The sequence below is a fragment of the Mustelus asterias genome, chromosome 7 (assembly GCF_964213995.1).
Source record: "Mustelus asterias chromosome 7, sMusAst1.hap1.1, whole genome shotgun sequence".
Taxonomy (NCBI): Eukaryota; Metazoa; Chordata; class Chondrichthyes; order Carcharhiniformes; family Triakidae; genus Mustelus; species Mustelus asterias.
The window spans coordinates 123573323-123595450 of NC_135807.1; the positions used below are offsets into that span (position 1 = coordinate 123573323).

The window sequence follows — 22128 nt, forward strand, 5'->3', positions numbered from 1 at the left end:
GCAGACTCGATGGGCCGAATGGCCTCTTTCTGCACTGTAGGATTCTATGATTTCTATGATCTGGGTCAAAATATAAGATAACCTTAGCAAATAACTGGGTAAATGAATCCTGGAATCCCGACAGTGCAGAAGGAGGACATTCGTCCCATTGAGTCTGCACTGACAACAATCCCACCCAGACCTTATCCCCGTAACCCCACGTATTTACCCTGCTAACCCCACTAAACTGCATGTCTTGGGATACTAGGGGCAATTTAGCATGGCCAATCAACCTAACCTGCACATCTTTGGACTGTGGGAGGAAACTGGAGTACCCGGAGGAAACCCACGCAGACACAGGAAGAATGTGCAGACTCCACACACAGTCACTCGAGGCTGGAATTGAACCCGGGTCCCTGGCACAGTGAGGCAGCAGTGCTATCCACTGTGCCACCATGCCGTCCATAATAACTTCAGGTTTTAAAAGAAAAGTGCATGCCAAGTCCCTGACCTTTGCTCTTTTTGTATTGATTTTTGTTCTTTTTTAGGTTGATTAGATAGTCAAACGTAATGGTTAAAATTAGCACCCATTTAAAATTAATTAGGTGTAGAACACTGCAAAGGACAGAGGATAGAATGAACGTTGCTCCTTTATCTTGGTGGATGATGGATCCTGGTACCAAAAGGGATGTGAACACAGTAACTGAATAAATGACTATTTTAATTACTGTGTAATATTATTTGCTGTGTCCTGCAAACAGCCAGCTGCAAGGGCAATTGCTGGTTTATTGATGGTGTGGAAATTTAAGGAAATGCCAGGAATGCAAACAGGATTTGATTGATTTGATTTATTATTGTCACATGTATTAACATACAATGAAAAGTATTGTTTCTTGCGCGCTATACAGACAAAACATACCGTTCATAGAGAAGGAAACGAGAGAGCGCAGAATGTGGAGTTACAGTGATAGCTAGGGTGTAGAGAAAGATCAACTTAATGCAAAGTAAGTCCATTCAGCTGGGAAGAAGCTGTTCTCGAGTTGGTTGGTACGTGACCTCAGACTTTTGTATCTTTTTCCCGAAGGAAGAAGGTGGCAGAGAAAATGTCCGGGGTGTGTGGGGTCCTTAATTATGCTGGCTGCTTTGCCGAGGAAGCGGGAAGTGTAGACAGTCAATGGATGGGAGGCTGGTTTGCGTGATGGATTGGGCTACATTCATAACCTTTTGTAGTTCCTTGCGGTCTTGGGCAGAGCAGGAGCCATACCAAGCTGTGATACAACCAGAAAGAATACTTTCTATGGTGCATCTGTAAAAGTTGGTGAGAGTCATAGCTGACATGCCAAATTTCTTTAGTCTTCTGAGAAAGCAGAGGCATTGGTGGGCTTTCTTAACTATAGTGTCGGCATGGGGGAACCAGGACAGGTTGTTGGTGATCTGGACACCTAAAAACTTGAAGCTCTCGACCCTTTCTACTTCCTCCCCATTGATGTAGACAGGGGCGTGTTCTCCATAATGTCCTTTACAACAGGACAACATCTCTTTCTGATCTGATGCTCAAAAGTCCTTCCTTATTGATTTTTACATAGCCAGCCATTACAGTTGATAGGCTATCATTTATTTATCAATAGAATTAAAACTGTTTTGGGAATTTCGAGAACTTGAGATGCAAATATTAAATCAGAGCATGGTATTATAAACATTTACAGGCTATTAGTATTAACTTTGTTACAATGAGGCAAGAAGCTCAGGCAGATTCGGGGCAATGGACACCAATAGCAATGTGCAAGAAGGTAGTAGCGTCACTGAGTGTGGCAGGATTGAAAGTAAGCTCAGTGAATGAGGTGCATCATACCTAGTTTTAATGAAGGATAATATAAATCACTATTATTACTAGTTGTGACAAAATTGTGATACAGCAAGTGAAAATGGTGACAAAGTATGCAATTGTAAAAGTTTTTATACTATATGAATTGTACATAGGATTCCTTGGATTATTTTTAATAGAGTAGACTGTTATGTTGTGTAAGGAAAAGTTAGATCTGTTCAAAGGCAAATCTTAAGTTTTCAACTGGTTTAATTTTTGAAGCATGATAAGAAGCAGGTAGTTTTAAATAATCTGTATTTGTATTTTGGTTGTTAGAAATGAGATATAGATTCAAGTGAGTTTAATTGTATGTGTCTTTGTAAGAAAGGGCTAAAACTTTAGTTAGATTCATGTTAAACAAAGGTACTGGCATGTGTGGGGGATTTGGTTTCAATTCAAACAGAGTCTGCATTGTGATTAGTGTTTAAGATAACAAACAAATATAAAAGAGATTAGTCTGTTGCTGAGCAACCAGGAGCCACTTTAAGTTGGAAATAATTTAGAAATAGTTTAATTTTAAGCTGGACCAAAGGCATTTGAAACTCGGTAGCTGGAGAGGATGCATCTCTCGCAGAAAATTGCCAGAGGCAGAGAAGCAGAACAGTGGAGTAATGGGAAGAAAGCAATCCCCAGAAGTTAAAGAACAGACAGTTCTGGAAACCAGGGAGTGAAAGGGAAGTCCTAGGAAGACTGAAGCCAAAGGAACAAAAGGAACTGGAAATTCAACAAAGGACTGTTCCCCGAAGTTAAAGAAAGGGGCAGTGAAAGCCTCACAGATAAAGGCAGCTGAAGGGTGCAGATGGGGTGAAATTGGCTGGCGAGACACCCGACATCTAAGTAACCCTAAGGTTGGTGACATCCTGGTGTGAAGCAGTGGTGTTCTGTTGGCTGGACACCTGAGAGAGTGTGTGGAAACTTGTGACAATTCACATCAGAGAAATACTGAAAGGAGAGATTGAAATCCTGGAAGTGGGTTCGTGCTGAAGCATCTGAGAGAGCACTGCGGGAAGATTCTCAGATGTGGAGTTTGGAAACACTTGTAGAAATCTGAGTTCCTGTGAGGCTACTTGGCTCTGTGTATAATCATCTGGGGGATTTGATGAGAAATCCACAGATCTGTATTGGGTTGTGTCTGACACTGGTTTCAGAGTGGGGTGTGGCTGACCACAGTTGGTCTGTTGGCTTTTAGAGACTGCGTACTTACTGATAACCATACAGTATAAGATATATTCTGCATTTTGTGTTATCCTTGAATCTGTGTATGTCTGTGAAGATGTAGGTGGGGTGAAGGAATATTTTATTGTAATCAATCTTATCATGTTTAATAAATGTTTTATTATTTTGAGAAGTTAATTGGCAGTCATGTGACATTGTTCATCCAAGTTTCTAAAACAAAGTAAAGTTATGGTCTGCTGAGCCAAGGTTCCATTCTGGGATTTTCCTGTCCAGGGATGACATCAGCTGGGATAGAAACAAAACGTGTTTGAATCTTCAAATAAAGTTTAGTTTAATGCGCAAGTTATAAAGCATCTCCATGTGTATATGTGACACAATGCTTTACTCGTGAAGTGAGCAGGAAACACTCCTAGGGTGACACAGTGGTTAGCGCTGCTGCCTCACAGCCTAGAGACCCGGGTTCAACTCCCAGCTTGGGTCACTGTCTGTGTGGAGTCTGCACGTTCTCCCCGTGTCTGTGTGGGTTTCCTCCGGGTGCTCCGGTTTCCTCTCACAGTCTGAAAAACTGGTGCATTGACCAAGCTTAAATTCTCCCTCAGTTTACCTGAGCAGGCACAGGAGTGTGGTGACTAGGGGATTTTCACAGTATCGTCATTGCAGTGTTAAAGTAAGCATACTTGTGACACTAATTTAAAAAAAAATCTCTGCACCATTCTTTGTCTTTTGTAATTTTGTCTTGCCTCTTGCATCCAGGTATGGTTTGCCAGTGAACTTCCAAGCTATGCTTTTACAACCCAATAAAAAGATGATGAAGAAGCTTCGGGAAGTACTTAATGATCTATACAAACACCTGGACAGCAGCGCAGCTGCCATCATTGATGTAGGTATCTGCATGGCGCCATTTTCTGTCCTCCTTGATCTATTAGTCTTTAGCTTTTCTAATTGCTGACCTGGTTAAGGTGAATAGCAGAGGTATAGAGACCGGGGAAGTCTCTGGTTTGATCTTTGGGCTGTGCTAACTTAACTGACATTCTCTAGAGCATCAGCTGGATATAAGCTTGCTCAGGACTTGAGTTGTCCAGGGTTGCAGCTCCTAACAGGTACTCCCAAGAGTAGATGTGTATAGATGTCAGTGTTATCAAGATTAGGCCTTACCAATAGTACTGTGTACTTGATAACATTTTAAAGGACTGAGCAGAACAAGGGTTGTTGCGGGAAGGGTTAGATGAAGAAATATTCGGAACGTCACATCTGTCTGCTGTGCTTTTCTGGAATAAAAAGATCTATTTCTCCGGTTGTTGTGTATTTAAGGGGTTTTAAACTATGATTCAATTTAGAGTTCCTTTTTGAACCTTTGAAAGGGCCTGTATTTCACCCATCACGAGAGGGTATCAAAACTGGTCACTATATTCTAAATAAGGTCTGATAAAGTGTTTATACAATGGTAATATGCGAGAGTGACCAGGAGCCCCCAGCAATGACCCTTAGGAAGATTCTATAATCCCATGCTTGCATCTCCTATCTGCTGGAAGGTGAAGATTACACCTGTGAGATCAAGCCACTCAAAAATATTTGACTGATCAGAATAGTTTTGCAGCTTGTAACATCAGGCAAACAATAATGGGCCCAGCCTTAACTTCACAGATCAGGCAGTACCTGCTGAATTGGCTGGCTTAATTTAGCAACCGCTCTCTGTCACTCCTCTCTGTCAAAGGATTTCTTTCTGAATCAACAATTTTCCTATCATTGTGCTTCACCCTTCCCTCTGTGGGAATCATGGCAACACAATGACCAGCTCACAATTCTTGCTGAACTTAATAAATGAAAGTCATTCTTACCGTACCCTCAGCCCCCCTCTGAAATTTTCTAACCAATCTCACTGTCTAAAACTGTTAAGAGAGAAACATTTTTGATAAATATTGTTTGGTCCAACCATATGAGATGTGATCTCCATACTAATTAGATTAGTTTTAGCCCACGGGAGGTGAACAAGATCACAATATAAATCAATCTTAAAACTTACCCTCTACCAAATAGGTAAAAATCTCAATTTGACTTTGTGATTCCTTCTTCCCCATGCCCTCCACACCACCATCACCAACCCATTTTTGAAGTTTAAACTTCTGTAATGCAGTACTAAAAATAGCATAAGAGCAGATGCAGTTGTGACTGTAATTTTAGAAATTTCTTTGAAAATTCCCTTCAATGATGCAAACATGTTCCCTTTAATCTCTTTCCCTCTTCTCTGCCCTGCACACACCACTATCCTTCAGGAGAGAATGATGATATAGGTTGACTATTTCTCCGTCTTTACTGATATAATTTGGGCATAGAATAAAGATTTGTTATTTCTTTATCTCATCTCCCCATACAGGTAAGTGGTATGTTCTATGAGTACAAGGTGATTCTTCTTAACCTGCTGGAGCTAGTTGAGTTTTGTTTAAGCGTCGACAGTTTTTGTTAATCTATTAGTTGCTGGAAAATCAACAGGTCCTTTGTAAGGAGTTTGCTTGTGGCATTGCTCCGATGTTTAGCTTGTTACAGCTAGGTAAGGAATGAACTGACTCCCTTTATTCAACCTCCTCGCTTGGTCACAACTAAGGTTTTTAAATTTCTTTTCCATGTGGTTGCGTTTTCTGAATCCAAATATCTTTTTACTATCTATGTAGTGAGAAATAAGGAGCCAATCAAACATGATTTTCTTGAATTAAAAGAGCAACAAAATAGCTTAATGTCATGCGCGCAGGTATCAGAAATAAGGAAAGTTGGAGTCCAATGAGAAAAAAGTAAGCGTATGTGAGTAAGTGTCCTTTGGTTGTCTTTGAGGCTTAGATTGTTAAATGTTGTGGCTGATTTAGGTTAGCTGGTTTTGTCAGTCAGATGTGGAAGCTGTTCCAATGCGCATGCAGTCTCTTTGTTGGTAGGTTTCTAGCAGCATTGACATCTGTACTGGTAAATTTTCTTGTTCTAAAATAGAGAGGGGGGAGCTCGTTAGCTTATTTCTTTACTGAAGTCTTTTTCAAAAATATCTCTACTCTGATGACCTCTTCTCTCACTTGACAAGCCAGTTCTCAAAGTCTTGCTGGCTGTATGTTCCAGAAGAATTTGATTACTATGGCTGCTATAATCATTGTGTTGTGGAACAGGCAATTACATTTTTGATCTTCCATCTCAAACTTGTGACGAATTTCAAGGTAGTGTGAAAGCCAACAGGAGATGGGGGTCTTTCACACTCCTCGTGGGGTGGGAGGGGAGGTGTGGTGGTTCCCACTTGGGTGGAGTGTCATAGAGCTATACAGCACAGAAAAAGGCCCATCTGCCCAACCCTTTCATGCCGATCATGTTTCCTAAACTGAACTGATCCCATTTGCCTGCGTTTGGCTCGTATCCCCCTCAACTTTTCCCCATCCATGTACCTGTCCAAGTGTCTTTTAAATGTTGTAATTGTACCTGCCTCTACCACCTCCTCTGGAAGCTCATTCCATGTACGCACCACCCTCTGTGTGGAAAAAGTTGACCCTCGGGTCCCTTTTAAATTTTTCCCTTCTCACCTTAAACTTGGGTCCTCCAGTTTTGGACTCCCTACCTTGGGGAAAGGATCTTGGCTATTCACGTTATATATGCCCCTCATGATTTGATAAACCTCTATAAACTTAAGGTCACCCCTCATCCTCCTTCACTCCAGGGGGGAAAAAAGTCCCAGCCTATCTAGCCCCTCCTTGTAATTCAGTACTAGTTGTATTCTGGCTGGCGAGCAGTCCACCAATGTCTTAAGATTAAAGTTTATTAAAATCCAACACTTTGCTTTTTAATATCTCCTCCTTAGACATTTACATAGTGTGTGTAAATTGTTGGAAATGCCCCTGAAAATACACAGTGATGTCCTAAAGTTGTTTTGTACAAATCCTGTAAACTCTCAGATCGATGTATTTTGTAGCTATGGCATTATCTGAAATTGAGCAGATTTAGAAATGGTGACAGTTTGCTGGAATAACACAAATACTAATGCGTTTTCACCTCTTCCTGCAGGCAGCCATGGACATACCAGGTCTAAGTCTAAGCCAGCAAGAATACTACCCATATGTGTATTACAAGATTGACTGCAACCTGCTTGAATTCAAATAGATGCTAACACAGTTTTCTCCAGCCACCTTGGCTTTTAGAGTATGGGTTACAGTAGTATTGGACAGGTGCCTGCTCGTCCCTTCATTTCCTTTAAGTCTGGGTTAACTGGTGTTTGCTTACTCAGTCTTGCAATTAGGTACAGTCCTGTGATCTGTCTGCTGCTGTTTCCTTTGAAAACGTGTTGACATACTTTTTTTTACCAATCAGGTATTGAATTATGTGCTGCAATAATCTGGATCTATATTTATGGACAAATTCATTATTTAAAAACAAAAAAAAAACTCATTTGTGAAGTGGTGTGGTAAACTGCATTGGTTGTCAATATTCCTGAAAGACCTTGTTTACAACTGTATATTAATAGTGCAAAAGAGTTTGTATCATTTCACCTATTTACCTGTGTTTGATACATAGAATTTTAAATAGTCACTGGTCGTAACCAATCGTGTTTATTGAAAAAGTGTATGTGATGTACAGGGTCTGTACTGATGTTTTAAACATGACTCCAATGTGCAAAAAAACTGTATACATTCATGATTCATCACGCTGACAAAAAGATGGAATAAATGTAAAAGCCATGGGAACCAAATCTGTCTTAGTGTTGAACCTTTGTCAGAGATGTTGTAATCCAGTTATTGTCTAAATTCAAGCTAACACTAATGCTGCAGAAATGTTTTTTTTCATGTTAAATATTTAACATTTCATATTGTACAATTTCGTATCACTGATTTAACTGGCAGGACTCCAATGTTCAGCACCATTTGGGGCGACTCAGATACTGAAGCAGTTCATGTTCAAATGCAACAAGGTCTGGACAATACCCAGGCTTGGGCTGACTAGTGGCAAGTAACATTTCGCACCAGGCAATGACCATCACCAATAAGTGACACTGCCCCATGACATTCAATGGTGTAATCATCACTGAATCCCCACTGTCAACATGCTTCGGGTTACCATTGCCAGAAACTCAACCGGACTTGCCACATAAACATAGTGGCTACGAGCAGATCAGAGGCTAGGAATACTGCGGCGAGTAACTCGCCTCCTGACTCCCCAAAGCCTGTCCACCATCTACAAGGCACAAATCGGGAGTATGATGGAATACTCCCCACTTGCCTGGATGGGTGCAGCTCCAACAACACGAGAGGCTTGACACCATTCAGGACAAAGCAGCCCGCTTGACTGGCACTCCCTTCGCCATCGACACTTAGTGGCAGCAGTGTGTACTATATACAAAATGCACTGCAGAAATTCAGCAAAGATTCTTACGCAGAACAACCACTTCCATCTGGAAGGACTAGGGCAGCAGATAGATGGGAACACCACTTCAAGTTCCTCTCCAAGCCACTCACCATCCTGACTTGGAAATCCATTGCCGTTCCTTCGCAGTCGCTGGGTCAAAATCCTGGAATCCCCTCCCTAATGGCATTGTGGGTCAACCCACAGCACATGGACTGCAGCGATTCAAGAAGGCAGCTCACCACCACCTTCTCAAAGGCAACTAGGGATGGGCAATGAATGCTGGTCTGCCAGCGATGCCCATGTCCCACGAAGGAATAAAAAAACTCGAGTGCAATCAGGAATTGAATATTACTGCTTTATCATTTACAAATGTGTTGCTGCTGAACAATTGGAGCTCTACTTGGGTAAAGGAAAGAACCATATGTAATGACGTTTCCTCAAGTGCTGTTATGAAGAGGTCAAATTTTATGTTACTCCTCCACTTGTGATCCTAAAGCTATTTGTAATTCTGTAAGCCTAGTTTTCATGCTTCATGAATTGGCAGGCCAGTTAGTTTCAGTCCTGGAGGTCCCTCAAAGAACAGTATAGCACAGGAACAGGCCCTTCGGCCCTCCAAGCCTGCGCCGATCACATTTACCTATCGAGACCAACTGCTTATATCCCTCTATTCCCCGTTTGTTCATATGCCTATCAAGATAAGTCTTAAATGTTGCTAATATAACTGCCTCAACCATCTCACTTGGCAGTGCATTCCAGGCCCCTACCATCCTCTTGTTTTAAAAAAAAAATTCCCCCCAATCCCCCCCTCCCCCCAAACACACCTCCACTGAACTTTCTCCCCTTATCTTGAACTTGTGCCCTCTTGTAATTGTCATTTCTGCCCTGGGAAAAAGCTTCCAACTGTTCACCCTATCTATACCTCTCATAATTTTATAAGCTTCTATCAGGTCACCCCTCAGCCATTCTCTTTCCAAGGAGAACAATCCCAGCTTATTCAATCTCTCTTCATAGCTAATATCCTCCATACCAGGCAGCGTCCTGGTAAACCTTTTCTGTACTCGCTCCAAAGCCTCCATGTCCTTCCGGTAGTGTGGTGACCAGAATTGGACACAGTATTCCAAATGTGGCCGAACCAATGTTTTATACAACTAACATAATTTGCCAATTTTTATGCTTGATGCCCTGTCCGATGAAGACAAGCATGCCATATGCTTTCTTCACCTTTTTCGCCTGTGCTGCCACTTTTAAGGATCTGTGGACCTGTACTCCAGATCTCTGTCTAGCTCCTGGTGGTTCTGCCATTTATTTTATAGCTCCCACCTGAATTGGATCTACCAAAATGCATCACCTCGCATTTGTCAGGATTAAATTCCATCTGCCATTTCTCTGCCCAATTTTCCAGCCTATCAATGTCCTGCTGTATTCTCTGAAAATCTTCATCACCATCCGCAACTCCAGCAATCTTAGTATCATCAGCAAACTTGCTAATCAGACCAGCTACTTTTTTCCAAGTCATATATACTACAAGCAACAGTGGTCCCAGCACTGATCCCTGCGGAACACCACTAGTTACAGGCCTCCATTCAGAAAAACACCCTTCCACAGCTATCCTCTGTCTTCTATGGCTAAGTCAGTTCTGAATCCATCTAGCTAGTTCACCCCTGATCCCGTGAGCTTTTAACTTTTGCACCGAACTGAGGGATCTTGTCAAATGCTTTACTAAAGTCCATGTAGACAACATCCCCAGCCCTTCCCTCATCAATCATTTTTATCACCTCAAAAAACTCAAATTAGTGAGACATAACCTCCCTTGTAGAAAATCATACTGTCTGTTACTAACAAGACCATTCAGTTCCAAATGTGTATGGATCCTTTTCCTAAGAATCTTCTCCAACAATTTCGCTATCACTGACGTCAAGCTCACTGGCCTATAATTACCCAGGTTATCCTTGCTACCCTTCTTAAATAATGGTACAACACTGGCTATCCTCCAATCTTCTGGTACCTCACTAGTGGCCAACGAAGAAACAAAGATTCCTATTAAAGGCCCAGCAATTTCATCTCTTGTCTCCCTCAGTAATCTGGGATAGATGCCATCTGGCCCTGGGGATTTGGCTACCTTAATGCTTTTTAATTCACCTAATACTTCCTCACTGGTAATGATGACTTGTTCTAAAGGGTTTACACACCCCTCCGAGACACCATCAATGGATGAGTTCCCTCTCTTGGTGAATATTGATGCAAAGTACTCGCCCACTTCCTTTGGTCCTACACATAATTTCCCTCCTTTGTCCTTAAGTGGACCAACTCTTTCTCTAGCTACCCTCTTGTTCCTAATATATGTATAAAACGACTTGGGATTCTCCTTCATCCTATCTGCCAAGGACATTTTGTGACCCCTTTTTTGCTCTCCTAACTCCCTGTTTGAGCTCTTTTGTACTTGCCCTGTATTCTTCAAACGCTTCATCTGTTTTTAGTTGCCTAGACCTCATATATGCATCATTTTTCTTTTTGACCAAACTCTCAACTTCCCTGGTCATCCACAGTTCCTGAATCCTGCCTTTCCAGTCCTTCCTTTTCATAAGCACATGCCTGTCCTGCACTCCGATCAACTGCTCCTTAAAAAAACTCCCAAATGCCAAATGTGGATTTACCCACAAACAGCCTCTCCCAAACAGCAGCCTCCAAATCCTGCCTAATCTGGTTGTAGTTAGCCTTCCCCCAGTTTAGCATCTTAACCCTAGGACAACACTCGTCCTTTTCCATGAGTATCCAAAAGCTTATGGAATTGTGGTCACTTCGCCACATGTTTCCCCACTAACTTTGATGACCTGGCCGAGCTCATTCCCTAGTACTAAGTCCAGTGTAGCCCTCTCTTTAGTCGGACTATCCACATATTGTTCCAAAAAGCCTTCATTGTCACACTTAACAAATTCCTGACCATCTGAAACCTTAGCTCGAAGGGATTTCCAGTCAATGAGGAAAATTAAAGTCTCCCACCACAACAACCCTATTATTTCTACATCTGTCCAGAATCTGCTTACATATCCGTTCCTCAACTTCCCGTGGGCTGTTGGGAGGCCTGTAGTACACCCCCATCATTGTGACTGCCCCCTTCCTGTTTCTGAGTTCTACCCACAATGTCTCATTACATGATTCTTCCAAGGTATCCTCCCTCTGAACAGCTGTAATATGTTTCCTAACCAGCATTGCAACTTCCCCATCTCTTTTACCTTCCCCTCTGTCTCACCTAAAACACTTGTATCCTGGAATATTTAGCTGCCAGTCCTGTCTCTCTTTTAGCCATGTCTCCGTTATCGCAACCACATTCAAGTTACGCACAAGAATCAAGGCTCTAAATTAATTTGTCTTACCTGTTATACTCCTTGTATTGAAGCAGATACACTCTGGACCTCTGGGCCCACTGAGTTTGACCTCTCCCAGTCTGCTCTTCCTCTTAGCTAGCCTGGCCTTGGTTCCATGCTCATCCCCAGTCTCTACTGTTCTGATTCCCAACCCCTGCCGCATTAGATTAAACCCACCCGCACCTTGCTAGCAAATCTCCCAGCCAGGATATTGGAGCCCTCCAGTTCAGGTGTAACCTGTCCTCCTTGTACAGGCCCCACCTTCCCTGGAAGACATCCCAATGATCCACAAATCTGAAGCCCTTCCTCCTGCACCAGTTCTTTATCCACGTGTTCAGCTGCACAATCTCCCTGTTCCTCACTAGCACGTGGCACGGGGAGTAATCCTGAGATTACTACCCTTGTTGTCCTGCTTTTCAATCTTCTACCTAACTCCCTAAATTACCGTTGCAGGACCTCGCTACTCTTTCTACCTATGTCATTCATGCCAATGTGGACAATGACATCTGTCTGATTTCCCTCCCATTTTAGGTTGCTTTGCACCCGCTCAGAGACATCCAGGACCCTGGCACCAGGGAGGCAAATTACCATCCTGGAGTCCCTTTAGCAGCCACAGAAGTACCTATCTGTGCCGCAAACTATTGAATCCCCTACCACTATTGCTTTGCTATGTTTTATCCCCACGGTCTGTGCAGCAGGGCTAGCCATGGTGCCTTCGCTCTGGCCACTGCTGTTCCTATCCCTGATGGAACTTCCCCCTCATCAGAATCCAAAATGGGATACTTGTTAGATAGGGGGACAGCCATATGGGACCACTGCGCTGACCGTCTACCCTGTCTGGCGGTCACCCATTTATCTTCCTGCACTTTGGGTATTGCCATATCTGTAGCTATTATCTATAACAATTTCAACTTGTTCAAAAAGAGGAGTAGAGACCAACCTGGTAATCATAGACCGGTGAGCCTTACTTCTGTTGTGGGCAAAGTATTGGAAAGGATTATAAGAGATAGGATTTATAATCACCTGGAAAGGAATAATTTGATTAGGGATAGTCAGCACGGTTTTGTGAAGGGTAGGTCATGCCTCACAAACCTTATTGAGTTCTTTGAGAAGGTGACCAAAGAGGTGGATGAGGGTAAAGCGGTTGATGTGGTGTATATGGATTTCAGCAAAGCGTTTGATAAGGTTCCCCATGGTAAGCTTTTGCAGAAAATACGGACACATGGGATTGAGGGTGATTTAGTGGTTTGGATCAGGAATTGGCTAGCTGGAAGAAAACAGAGGGTGGTGGTTGATGGGAAATATTCATCCTGGAGTTCAGTTACTAGTGGTGTACCGCAAGGATCTGTTTTAGGGCCACTGCTGTTTGTCATTTTTATTAATGACCTGGATGAGGGCATAGAAGGATGGGTTAGTAAATTTGCGGATGACACTAAAGTCGGTGGAGTTGTAGACAGTGCGGAGGGAAGTGGCAGGTTACAGAGGGACATGGGTAAGCTGCAGAGCTGGGCTGAGAGGTGGCAAAATGGAGTTTAATGTGGAAAAGTGAGAAGTGATTCACTTTGGAAGGAGTAAAAGGAATACAGAGTACTGGGCTAATGGTAAGATACTTGGTAGTGTGGATGAACAGAGGGATCTGGGTGACCATGTGCATAGATCCCTGAAAGTTGGCACCCAGGTTGATAGGGTTGTTAAGAAGGGGTACGGTGTGTTAGCTTTTATTGGTAGAGGGATTGAGTTTCGGAGCCAGGAGGTCATGTTGCAACTGTACAAAACTCTGGTGCGGCCGCATTTGGAGTATTGCGTACAGTTCTGGTCGCCGCTTTATAGGAAGGATGTGGAAGTGTTGGAAAGGGTGCAGAGGAGATTTACCAGGATGTTGCTGGTATGGTGGGAAAATCGTATGAGGAAAGGCTGAGGGGCTTGAGGTTGTTTTCGTTAGAGAGAAGAAGGTTAAGAGGTGACTTAATAGAGGCATACAAAATGATCGGAGGATTAGATAGGGTGGATAGTGAGAGCCTTTTTCCTCGGATGGTGATGACTAACACTAGGGGACATAGCTTTAAATTGAGGGGTGATAGATATAGGACAGACGTTAGAGGTAGGTTCTTTACTCAGAGAGTAGTAAGGGCGTGGAATGCCCTGCCTGCAGCTGTCGTGGACTCGTCAACGTTAAGAGCATTCAAATGGTCATTGGATAAACGTATGGATGACATTGGAATAGTGTAGGTTAGATGGGCTTTAGATTGGTTTCACTGGTCGGCGCAACATCGAGGGCTTAAGGGCCTGTACTGCACTGTAATGTTCTATGTTCTAATTGTATCCTCCTCAGTGCTTCCAACTCTAACTGATCCATGCGTTGTGTGAGCATCTGCAACTCGATGCATTTCCCACAGATGTAATCCTCAAGGATACTTGAAAGGTCCCTGATACCCCACATCATGCAGGAGTAGCACACAACCCCACCAATTGACATCTCCCTCCCTCTATTGGTTGCTAAATTAAAAACTAAATACTAGTTAGGCACTTAAAAGAAAAAAATACTGCTGCTGCTCTCACAAATAGGCCCCCTAAAATTACTGTGTCTCCTGATTAGCACAGTAAGAAGTTTAACAACACCAGGTTAAAGTCCAACAGGTTTATTTGGTAGCAAATACCATAAGCTTTCAGAGCACAGCTCCTCTCCTGATTAGTACAGGTTGGTATAAATATTACGTCTAGCATGCTCCCCTCTAGTAAGTGTAAAGAAACCCTCACCTTACAAAATGTAGCTCAGATTCTTTCCTGGGAATGAACAGGTTAAAGATACGGATCACCTGATTTATAAAGAACCAATCAGGAGCCTATCTCTCTTTTGAAAGTCTGACGTCAGCAGAAGGTTCTCCCGGTGCTGCTGAAACTGCTAGGCTCCACCCTCCAGATGCTTTTCCCACCATTCCCTGGCTGTTCCTGTGGCTAGAGTTCCCGAGAGAGACTAGGTCCGAATCTGCATCACACTGGATTTTAAACACTTGCCGGTCGCTAGGAAAATCACTCTCCAGACACTTCTCCCGCGATTCCCTGGATGCTCCTGCGGCTAGACGTTATGAAGTCCGCCTGGATCATAAGTTTTGCAATTTGAGCTTGGCTCGGGTAAGCATGAGATGTTTCACTTCAGGTATGATTCGAACGACCCACTAGGGAGCTTTTATCAAACAAAATTTATTTAAGAATACAGTTAACATGTATAAAAAGAAAATTAACAATAACATTTACCAATTACAAACAAGAAAATAAAACAACCATGACAGTGTATAAACCTTAACAACTAAACACTGTTCCAATCAAAGAAATCTGCTGAACGAAACCCCTGCCACAGGTTTAGCACAGAAAATACGAATGCTCACGTGATGCTGGAACTTAGTCCTTTGGTTGGATGCTGCAGCTCTCTTGATACACACACAGACAAGCTTGAAGTCAGAACAGCTTCCCAAAACACCATGGGGAGAGAGAGACTCGAGCTACTAGCTAGCAAACCACCAACAGCAGAATTTTCACTCCAGGAAGGCAAGGAGCCTCACTTGCAGTTAGCCAGCAGAATTTACAATCCCAGGGAGAGAGAGGGAAAACATCTCAACTACTTGACAACCAGGACAGCTTCTGATTCTAAAACCAAAACTGAAAGTGAATCCTTGGATTTTTCTGGGGAGGAACCGCCTAACTTTGACTTGTCAATCAATCCTCCCCCTCACAATGCAATGTTATAAATAAAAGTACCCAAGGCCCAGAGTAAAAATAAACAAAACCATTGAAGCAGCAATGAAAGGACACTTAACAGACAGCTCGGCAACAATAAAAAAACCGAAGCTGCTTATAACTGCAGAGAACATGATTTAAAAAAAACACTTCTTAAAGGCACATTGTCACAATGTATGATGGAGAAAGGGAATTGCTGAGTGGATGGAGTGCAGTGAGTTCAAGTCAGGGACACACTGCTCTAAGGGAGAGGGCTAGAGTTTACTAATACTGCAGCTTTGTTTGGGATGGTGTGACCTTTGGGTTATGGGTAGTGGGAGAAATTGGCTGTCGTTTGGCTTCTGGTTGGGCATCTAGCCCCACACCCCATCTTTCCCTCCCCTACCCCCACTAGGCCAAACGCTGGCAAACCTCAGTGAAGAACACGTGGAGTGGGAACTGCAGTGCTGAGGTCTAAAGGCTGCCAGGTAGAAGGAACCCAAAACTGAACAGCAATCCAGAGCAGACGTGAGGTCATCAGTGAGGCCCTAAGGTTGTGCCAGCGAGCAGGCTGGTAAAGCACATCAAAGAGGGAGAAGGCCTAAAGGACACTGGTTAGGGTGGCACAGTGCTGAGCACTGCTGCCTCACTGCGCCAGAGCCCCGGGTTTGACGTCCGGCTTGGGTGACTGTCTGTGTGGAGTCTGCATGTTAGAAACATAGAAAACTACAGCACAGAACAGGCCCTTCGGCCCCACAAGTTGTGCCAAACATATCCCTACCTTTTAGGCCTACCTATAACCCTCCATCCTATTAAGTCCCATGTACTCATCCAGGAGTCTCTTAAAAGACCCGATTGAGTTTGCCTCCACCACCACTGACGGCAGCCGATTTCACTCACCCACCACTCTGTGTGAAAAACCTCCCCCTAACATTTCCCCTGTATCTACACCCCAGCACCTTAAACCTGTGTCCTCGCGTAGCAGACATTTCCACCCTGGGAAAAAGCCTCTGAGAGTCCACCTGATCTATGCCTCTCAACATCTTATATACCTCTATTAGGTCTCCTCTCATCCTACGTCTCTCCAAGGAGAGTTCTCCCCACGTCTGCGTGGGTTTCCTCTAGGTGCTCCGGTTTCCTCCCACAGTGCAAAGATATGTATGTTAGGGGGATTTGCCATGCTAAATTGCCCCTTAGTGTCCAAAGATGTGTAGGTTAGGGGGGGATCGGTGAGGTAAATACGTGGGGTTAAGGGGATTGGGCCTGGGTGGAATGCTCTTTCAGGAGGTCAGTGTAGACTCGATGGGCCGAATGCCCTCCTGCTAAGGGATTCTATGAGCCAGTTGATGGTGATTCGAAGCGAGGATGGAATTTTTCTTCATCTTTATTTTGCCTTTAACCTTTTTCCCCCTTAAGAAATTTGCACGGTCGACTTGAAAGATCTGAAGCAGCATAATCTGGGTGATGATTGCAATGTCTCAAAAAGGAACCCATTGCTGTGGGTCTGGAGTTACAGTGCCATCTAGTGTGGAGATTATGTATGGCAGTGCTCGAGAAATAAGCAAAAGTATTCAGTTAATGCAATAGAAATAGCACGGTTGGCAAAAGTTAGACAATGGAAAAGTGGACATCACGTGGATAATTAAGGTGCTATGAAACTGGGGACAGTGTAGCTCAACAGAAGGCAAATAGCTTTATTTTAGAAGATGAGGATTCTGTTGAAATGTTTTACTGTTATATGTTGTCCACAAACAATTAAAATGATTTTAAATGCTTAGACTGTTTCAGATGCGTTTGCAATGCTCAGATATGCCTAATATGAAATAGATTTTGTATCTCAGTAAGACTTAGCTAAATGCTGCTTACGAGGGACACAAAGTTGTCCATGAGTAAATCAATAACAAAGTTAATGTCAGGTACTTTGAAATGGACTTCTTTTTTATTCATCCATGGGACGTAGGTGTCGCTGGCTGGGCCAGCATTAATTGCCTGTCCCTAACTGCCTCCCATTTGAGAGTCACCACATTGCTGTGGGTCTGGAGTTATAGTGCCTAGTTATAGGACGGCAGATTTCATAGAACCCTTACAGTGCAGAAGGAGGCCATTCAGCCCATTGCACTGACAACAATCCCACCCAGGGCCATATCCCTGTAACCCCACCTATTTACCCTGCTAATCCCCTTAATCTACACATTTTGGGACGCTAAGTGGCAATTTAGCATAGCCAACCAACCTGACGCAAACATCTCTGGACTCTAAGGGGCAATTTAGCATGGCCAATCTGCCTAACCTGCACATCTTTGGAGTGTGGGAGGAAACCGGAGCACCCGGAGGAAACTCACGCAGACACTGTATGAATGCGCAAACTCCACACAGTCACCCAAAGCCGGAATTGAACCCGAGTCCCTCGTGCTGTGAGGCAGCAATGCTAACCACCTTGCCGTCAACTTAACTGACAAAGAAAATTTGAGATTTTGCTAACTTCCATATTAATACAAAAGCTGAATCAATGCCTTCAATACAACCTTTAATATCAATGTGCCATGTACCTCCAAGATATATAAACTGCCCAACTTGAAGAAAGCAAGTCAACAGAGAGGCCCAGCCTGGGAGATTATCTGGGTGGAATTGTATGTCCTTGCTGTTGTGGGTTTGGTGGTGGCCAGTCCCTCCTGGCCTCTTTAAAGCTCCATAAGCTACTGCCCACCCACCCAGCTCTCCAGTGATTTTTCACTTAGTTCATACGTTTTTCTTGGGTTTCACCATGGGCAGTGGGTGGACTGATGGCTAATTATATCAACTTTACCAGGCTAACATGATTCTTCTGACATTCCAGTAGGATTTTCCTTTTCTGAAGGTAAGACGATGATTTCAGTATCATGATAAAATTGGTTAAACAAAACTCCTGAATCTGTATAATTAAATATGCTTCTTAAAGTACATCACGTTCAAATCCCATACCTGCAGAATAATGTTTGGCACACATTTGATCTCCTTATTTGAGGAAAGATGCAGTGGTATTGGAGGCAGTTCAGAGGAGGTTCACTAGATTGATTCCAGAGATGAGGGGTTTGTTGTATGAAGAGAGATTGAACAGTTTAGGCCGACACTCTCTGGAATTTAGAAGAATGAGGGGAGATCAAATTGAGGTATACAAGATGGTAAAAGGTATGGATAAAGTAGACATGGAGCGGATGCTTCTGCTGGTGGGGCATTCTAGGACGAGAGGTCAGTCTTAGGATAAGGGGCAGCAAATTTAAAACAGAGTTGAGGAGAAACTATTTCTCCCAAAGGTTTGTGAATCTGTGGAATTCGCTACCGCAAAGTGCGGTGGATGCTGGGACAGTGAGTAAATTTAAGGAGGAGTTAGACAGATTTTTAATTGGTAATGGGGTGAAGGATTATGGGGAGAAGGCAGGAAAATGGGGATGAGGAGCATGTCAGCCGGGATCAAATGGCGGAGCGGACTCGATGGGCCGAATGGTCTAATTCTACTCCGATATCTTGTGAACTTATGAACATTTAAGTGCCTGATATTGGCAAAGTGTCATACATGCAACATCCATTGGCCAATGGTGCATAACTTGTGTCAATACTGACCTATTAATGTTGATTTTGTACCGTTTGAGTACTTTGCAACTATTCATTCTCAAGAAGTGTACCAGTGAAATCCAGCGAGTGGACCAGCCAATGATAGGGCTCAACATTTCTTCCAAATTATTTTGGGGGCAATCCTAATTTTTGCTAAGAACAGGATATGAGTTTATCCCTTTTTGTCTATCTAATTCCATGTGACGGAATGGGGGAATCCCTGGAGAAGCACGGTACGGTAAGGAGCGGCACGGTAGCACAGTGGTTAGCACTGCTGCTTTACAGCTCCAGGGACCTGGGTTTGATTCCCGGCTTGGGTCACTGTCTGTGTGGAGTTTGCACATTCTCCTCGTGTCTGCGTGGGTTTCCTCCGGGTGCTCCGGTTTCCTCCCACAGTCCAAAGATGTGCAGGTTAGGTTGATTGGCCATGCTAAAATTGCCCCTTAGTGTCCTGAGATGCGTAGGTTAGAGGGATTAGTGGGTAAATGTGTAGGAATATGGGGGTAGGGCCTGGGTGGGATTGTGGTCGGTGCAGACTCGATGGGCCAAATGGCCTCTTTCTGTACTCTAGGGTTTCTATGGATTTCTATGGATATAAGCAGAACCTTGTGCAGTTGTAGAGGTGGTTGTAACAGATTTCCTGGGTGATTGGGACAATTCCTAGGAAGCCTGGGCCACAGGGCCATCTCGATGGATCTGGAGATTCATTGACAAGTGATGGGCTTGCAATCCTGTTCCCACCAGGTTATAGTGTGGAGATGCCGGCGTTGGACTGGGGTAAACACAATAAGAAGTTTAACAACACCAGGTTAAAGTCCAACAGGTTTATTTGGTAGCTAGTGGCAGGAACTGGGGAAACTGAAAACCCTTGACTTCTGTGTTCTAAAAAAGGCAAAAAGAGCAAGTGTTGCATTTGTATAACACCTTCCACAACCACTGGATGTTTCAAAGCTCTTTACAACCATTGAAGTACGTTTGAAGAGTCGTCACTATTGTGATGTGGGAAATGCAATGGCCAACATGCACACAGCAAGATCACAGCACAGTTGATATGAGGAGGGAATTTATTTTTGCGATATTGATTGGGGGATGAGTATCAGTCGGTTCTCCAGGGATAGCTCCCAATGACTTCTTTGCAATAGTGGTGTGGAAACTTTTATGTTCATTTGAGAGAAAAGACATGCCCTCCATTTAATGCTTCTGCCTGACAGGAGCACCTCTGACAGTGCAGCACTCCCTCAGTACTGACCCTCTGACAGTGCGGCACTCCCTCAGTACTGACCCTCTGACAGTGCAGCACTCCCTCAGTACTGACCCTCAGACAGTGCGGCACTCCCTCAGTACTGACCCTCTGACAGTGCGGCACTCCCTCAGCACTGACCCTCTGACAGTGCAGCACTCCCTCAGTACTGACCCTCTGACAGTGCAGCACTCCCTCAGCACTGACCCTCTGACAGTGCAGCACTCCCTCAGTACTGACCCTCTGACAGTGCAGCACTCCCTCAGTACTGACCCTCTGACAGTGCAGCACTCCCTCAGTACTGACCCTCTGACAGTGCAGCACTCCCTCAGTACTGACCCTCTGACAGTGCAGCACTCCCTCAGTACTGACCCTCTGACAGTGCAGCACTCCCTCAGTACTGACCCTCTGACAGTGCGGCACTCCCTCAGTACTGACCCTCTGACAGTGCGGCACTCCCTCAGTACTGACCCTCTGACAGTGCGGCACTCCCTCAGTACTGACCCTCTGACAGTGCGGCACTCACTCAGTACTGACCCTCTGACAGTGCGGCACTCCCTCAGTACTGACCCTCTGACAGTGCAGCACTCCCTCAGTACTGACCCTCTGACAGTGCGGCACTCCCTCAGTACTGACCCTCTGACAGTGCAGCACTCCCTCAGTACTGACCCTCTGACAGTGCAGCACTCCCTCAGCACTGACCCTCTGACAGTGCAGCACTCCCTCAGTACTGACCCTCTGACAGTGCAGCACTCCCTCAGGACTGACCCTCTGACAGTGCGGCACTCCCTCAGTACTGACCCTCTGACAGTGCAGCACTCCCTCAGTACTGACCCTCTGTCAGTGCGGCACTCCCTCAGTACTGACCCTCTGACAGTGCGGCACTCCCTCAGTACTGACCCTCTGACAGTGCGGCACTCCCTCAGTACTGACCCTCTGACAGTGCGGCACTCCCTCAGTACTGACCCTCTGACAGTGCAGCACTCCCTCAGGACTGACCCTCTGACAGTGCGGCACTCCCTCAGTACTGACCCTCTGACAGTGCAGCACTCCCTCAGGACTGACCCTCTGACAGTGCGGCACTCCCTCAGCACTGACCCTCTGACAGTGCAGCATTCCCTCAGTACTGACCCTCTGACAGTGCGGCACTCCCTCAGTACTGACCCTCTGACAGTGCGGCACTCCCTCAGTACTGACCCTCTGACAGTGCGGCACTCCCTCAGTACTGACCCTCTGACAGTGCGGCACTCCCTCAGTACTGACCCTCTGACAGTGCAGCACTCCCTCAGTACTGACCCTCTGACAGTGCAGCACTCCCTCAGTACTGACCCTCTGACAGTGCAGCCCTCCCTCAGCACTGACCCTCTGACAGTGCAGCCCTCCCTCAGCACTGACCCTCTGACAGTGCAGCACTCCCTCAGTACTGACCCTCTGACAGTGCAGCACTCCCTCAGTACTGACCCTCTGACAGTGCAGCACTCCCTCAGTACTGACCCTTTGACAGTGCGGCACTCCCTCAGTACTGACCCTCTGACAGTGCGGCACTCCCTCAGTACTGACCCTCTGACAGTGCGGCACTCCCTCAGCACTGACCCTCTGACAGTGCAGCACTCCCTCAGTACTGACCCTCTGACAGTGCAGCCCTCCCTCAGCACTGACCCTCTGACAGTGCGGCACTCCCTCAGCACTGACCCTCTGACAGTGCAGCGCTCCCTCAGCACTGACCCTCTGACAGTGCGGCACTCCCTCAGTACTGACCCTTTGACAGTGCGGCACTCCCTCAGTACTGACCTTCTGACAGTGCAGCGCTCCCTCAGTACTGATCCTCTGACAGT

The 22128-nt window shown here is 44.8% G+C and overlaps 1 protein-coding gene across 1 annotated transcript in view; it reads left to right on the forward strand.

The window, feature by feature from the left end:
• Nucleotides 1–7850, forward strand: part of atp6v1c1a (ATPase H+ transporting V1 subunit C1a) — a 70772-nt gene extending 62922 nt beyond the window's left edge. Inside the window, exons 12-13 of the mRNA XM_078216745.1 lie at nt 3773–3899; nt 7049–7850. Coding sequence (XP_078072871.1) covers nt 3773–3899; nt 7049–7144 — 223 coding nt within the window. The 3' untranslated portion in view covers nt 7145–7850. The remainder of the gene's footprint in view (nt 1–3772; nt 3900–7048) is intronic.
• The last annotated feature ends 14278 nt before the right edge of the window (nt 7851–22128 follow it).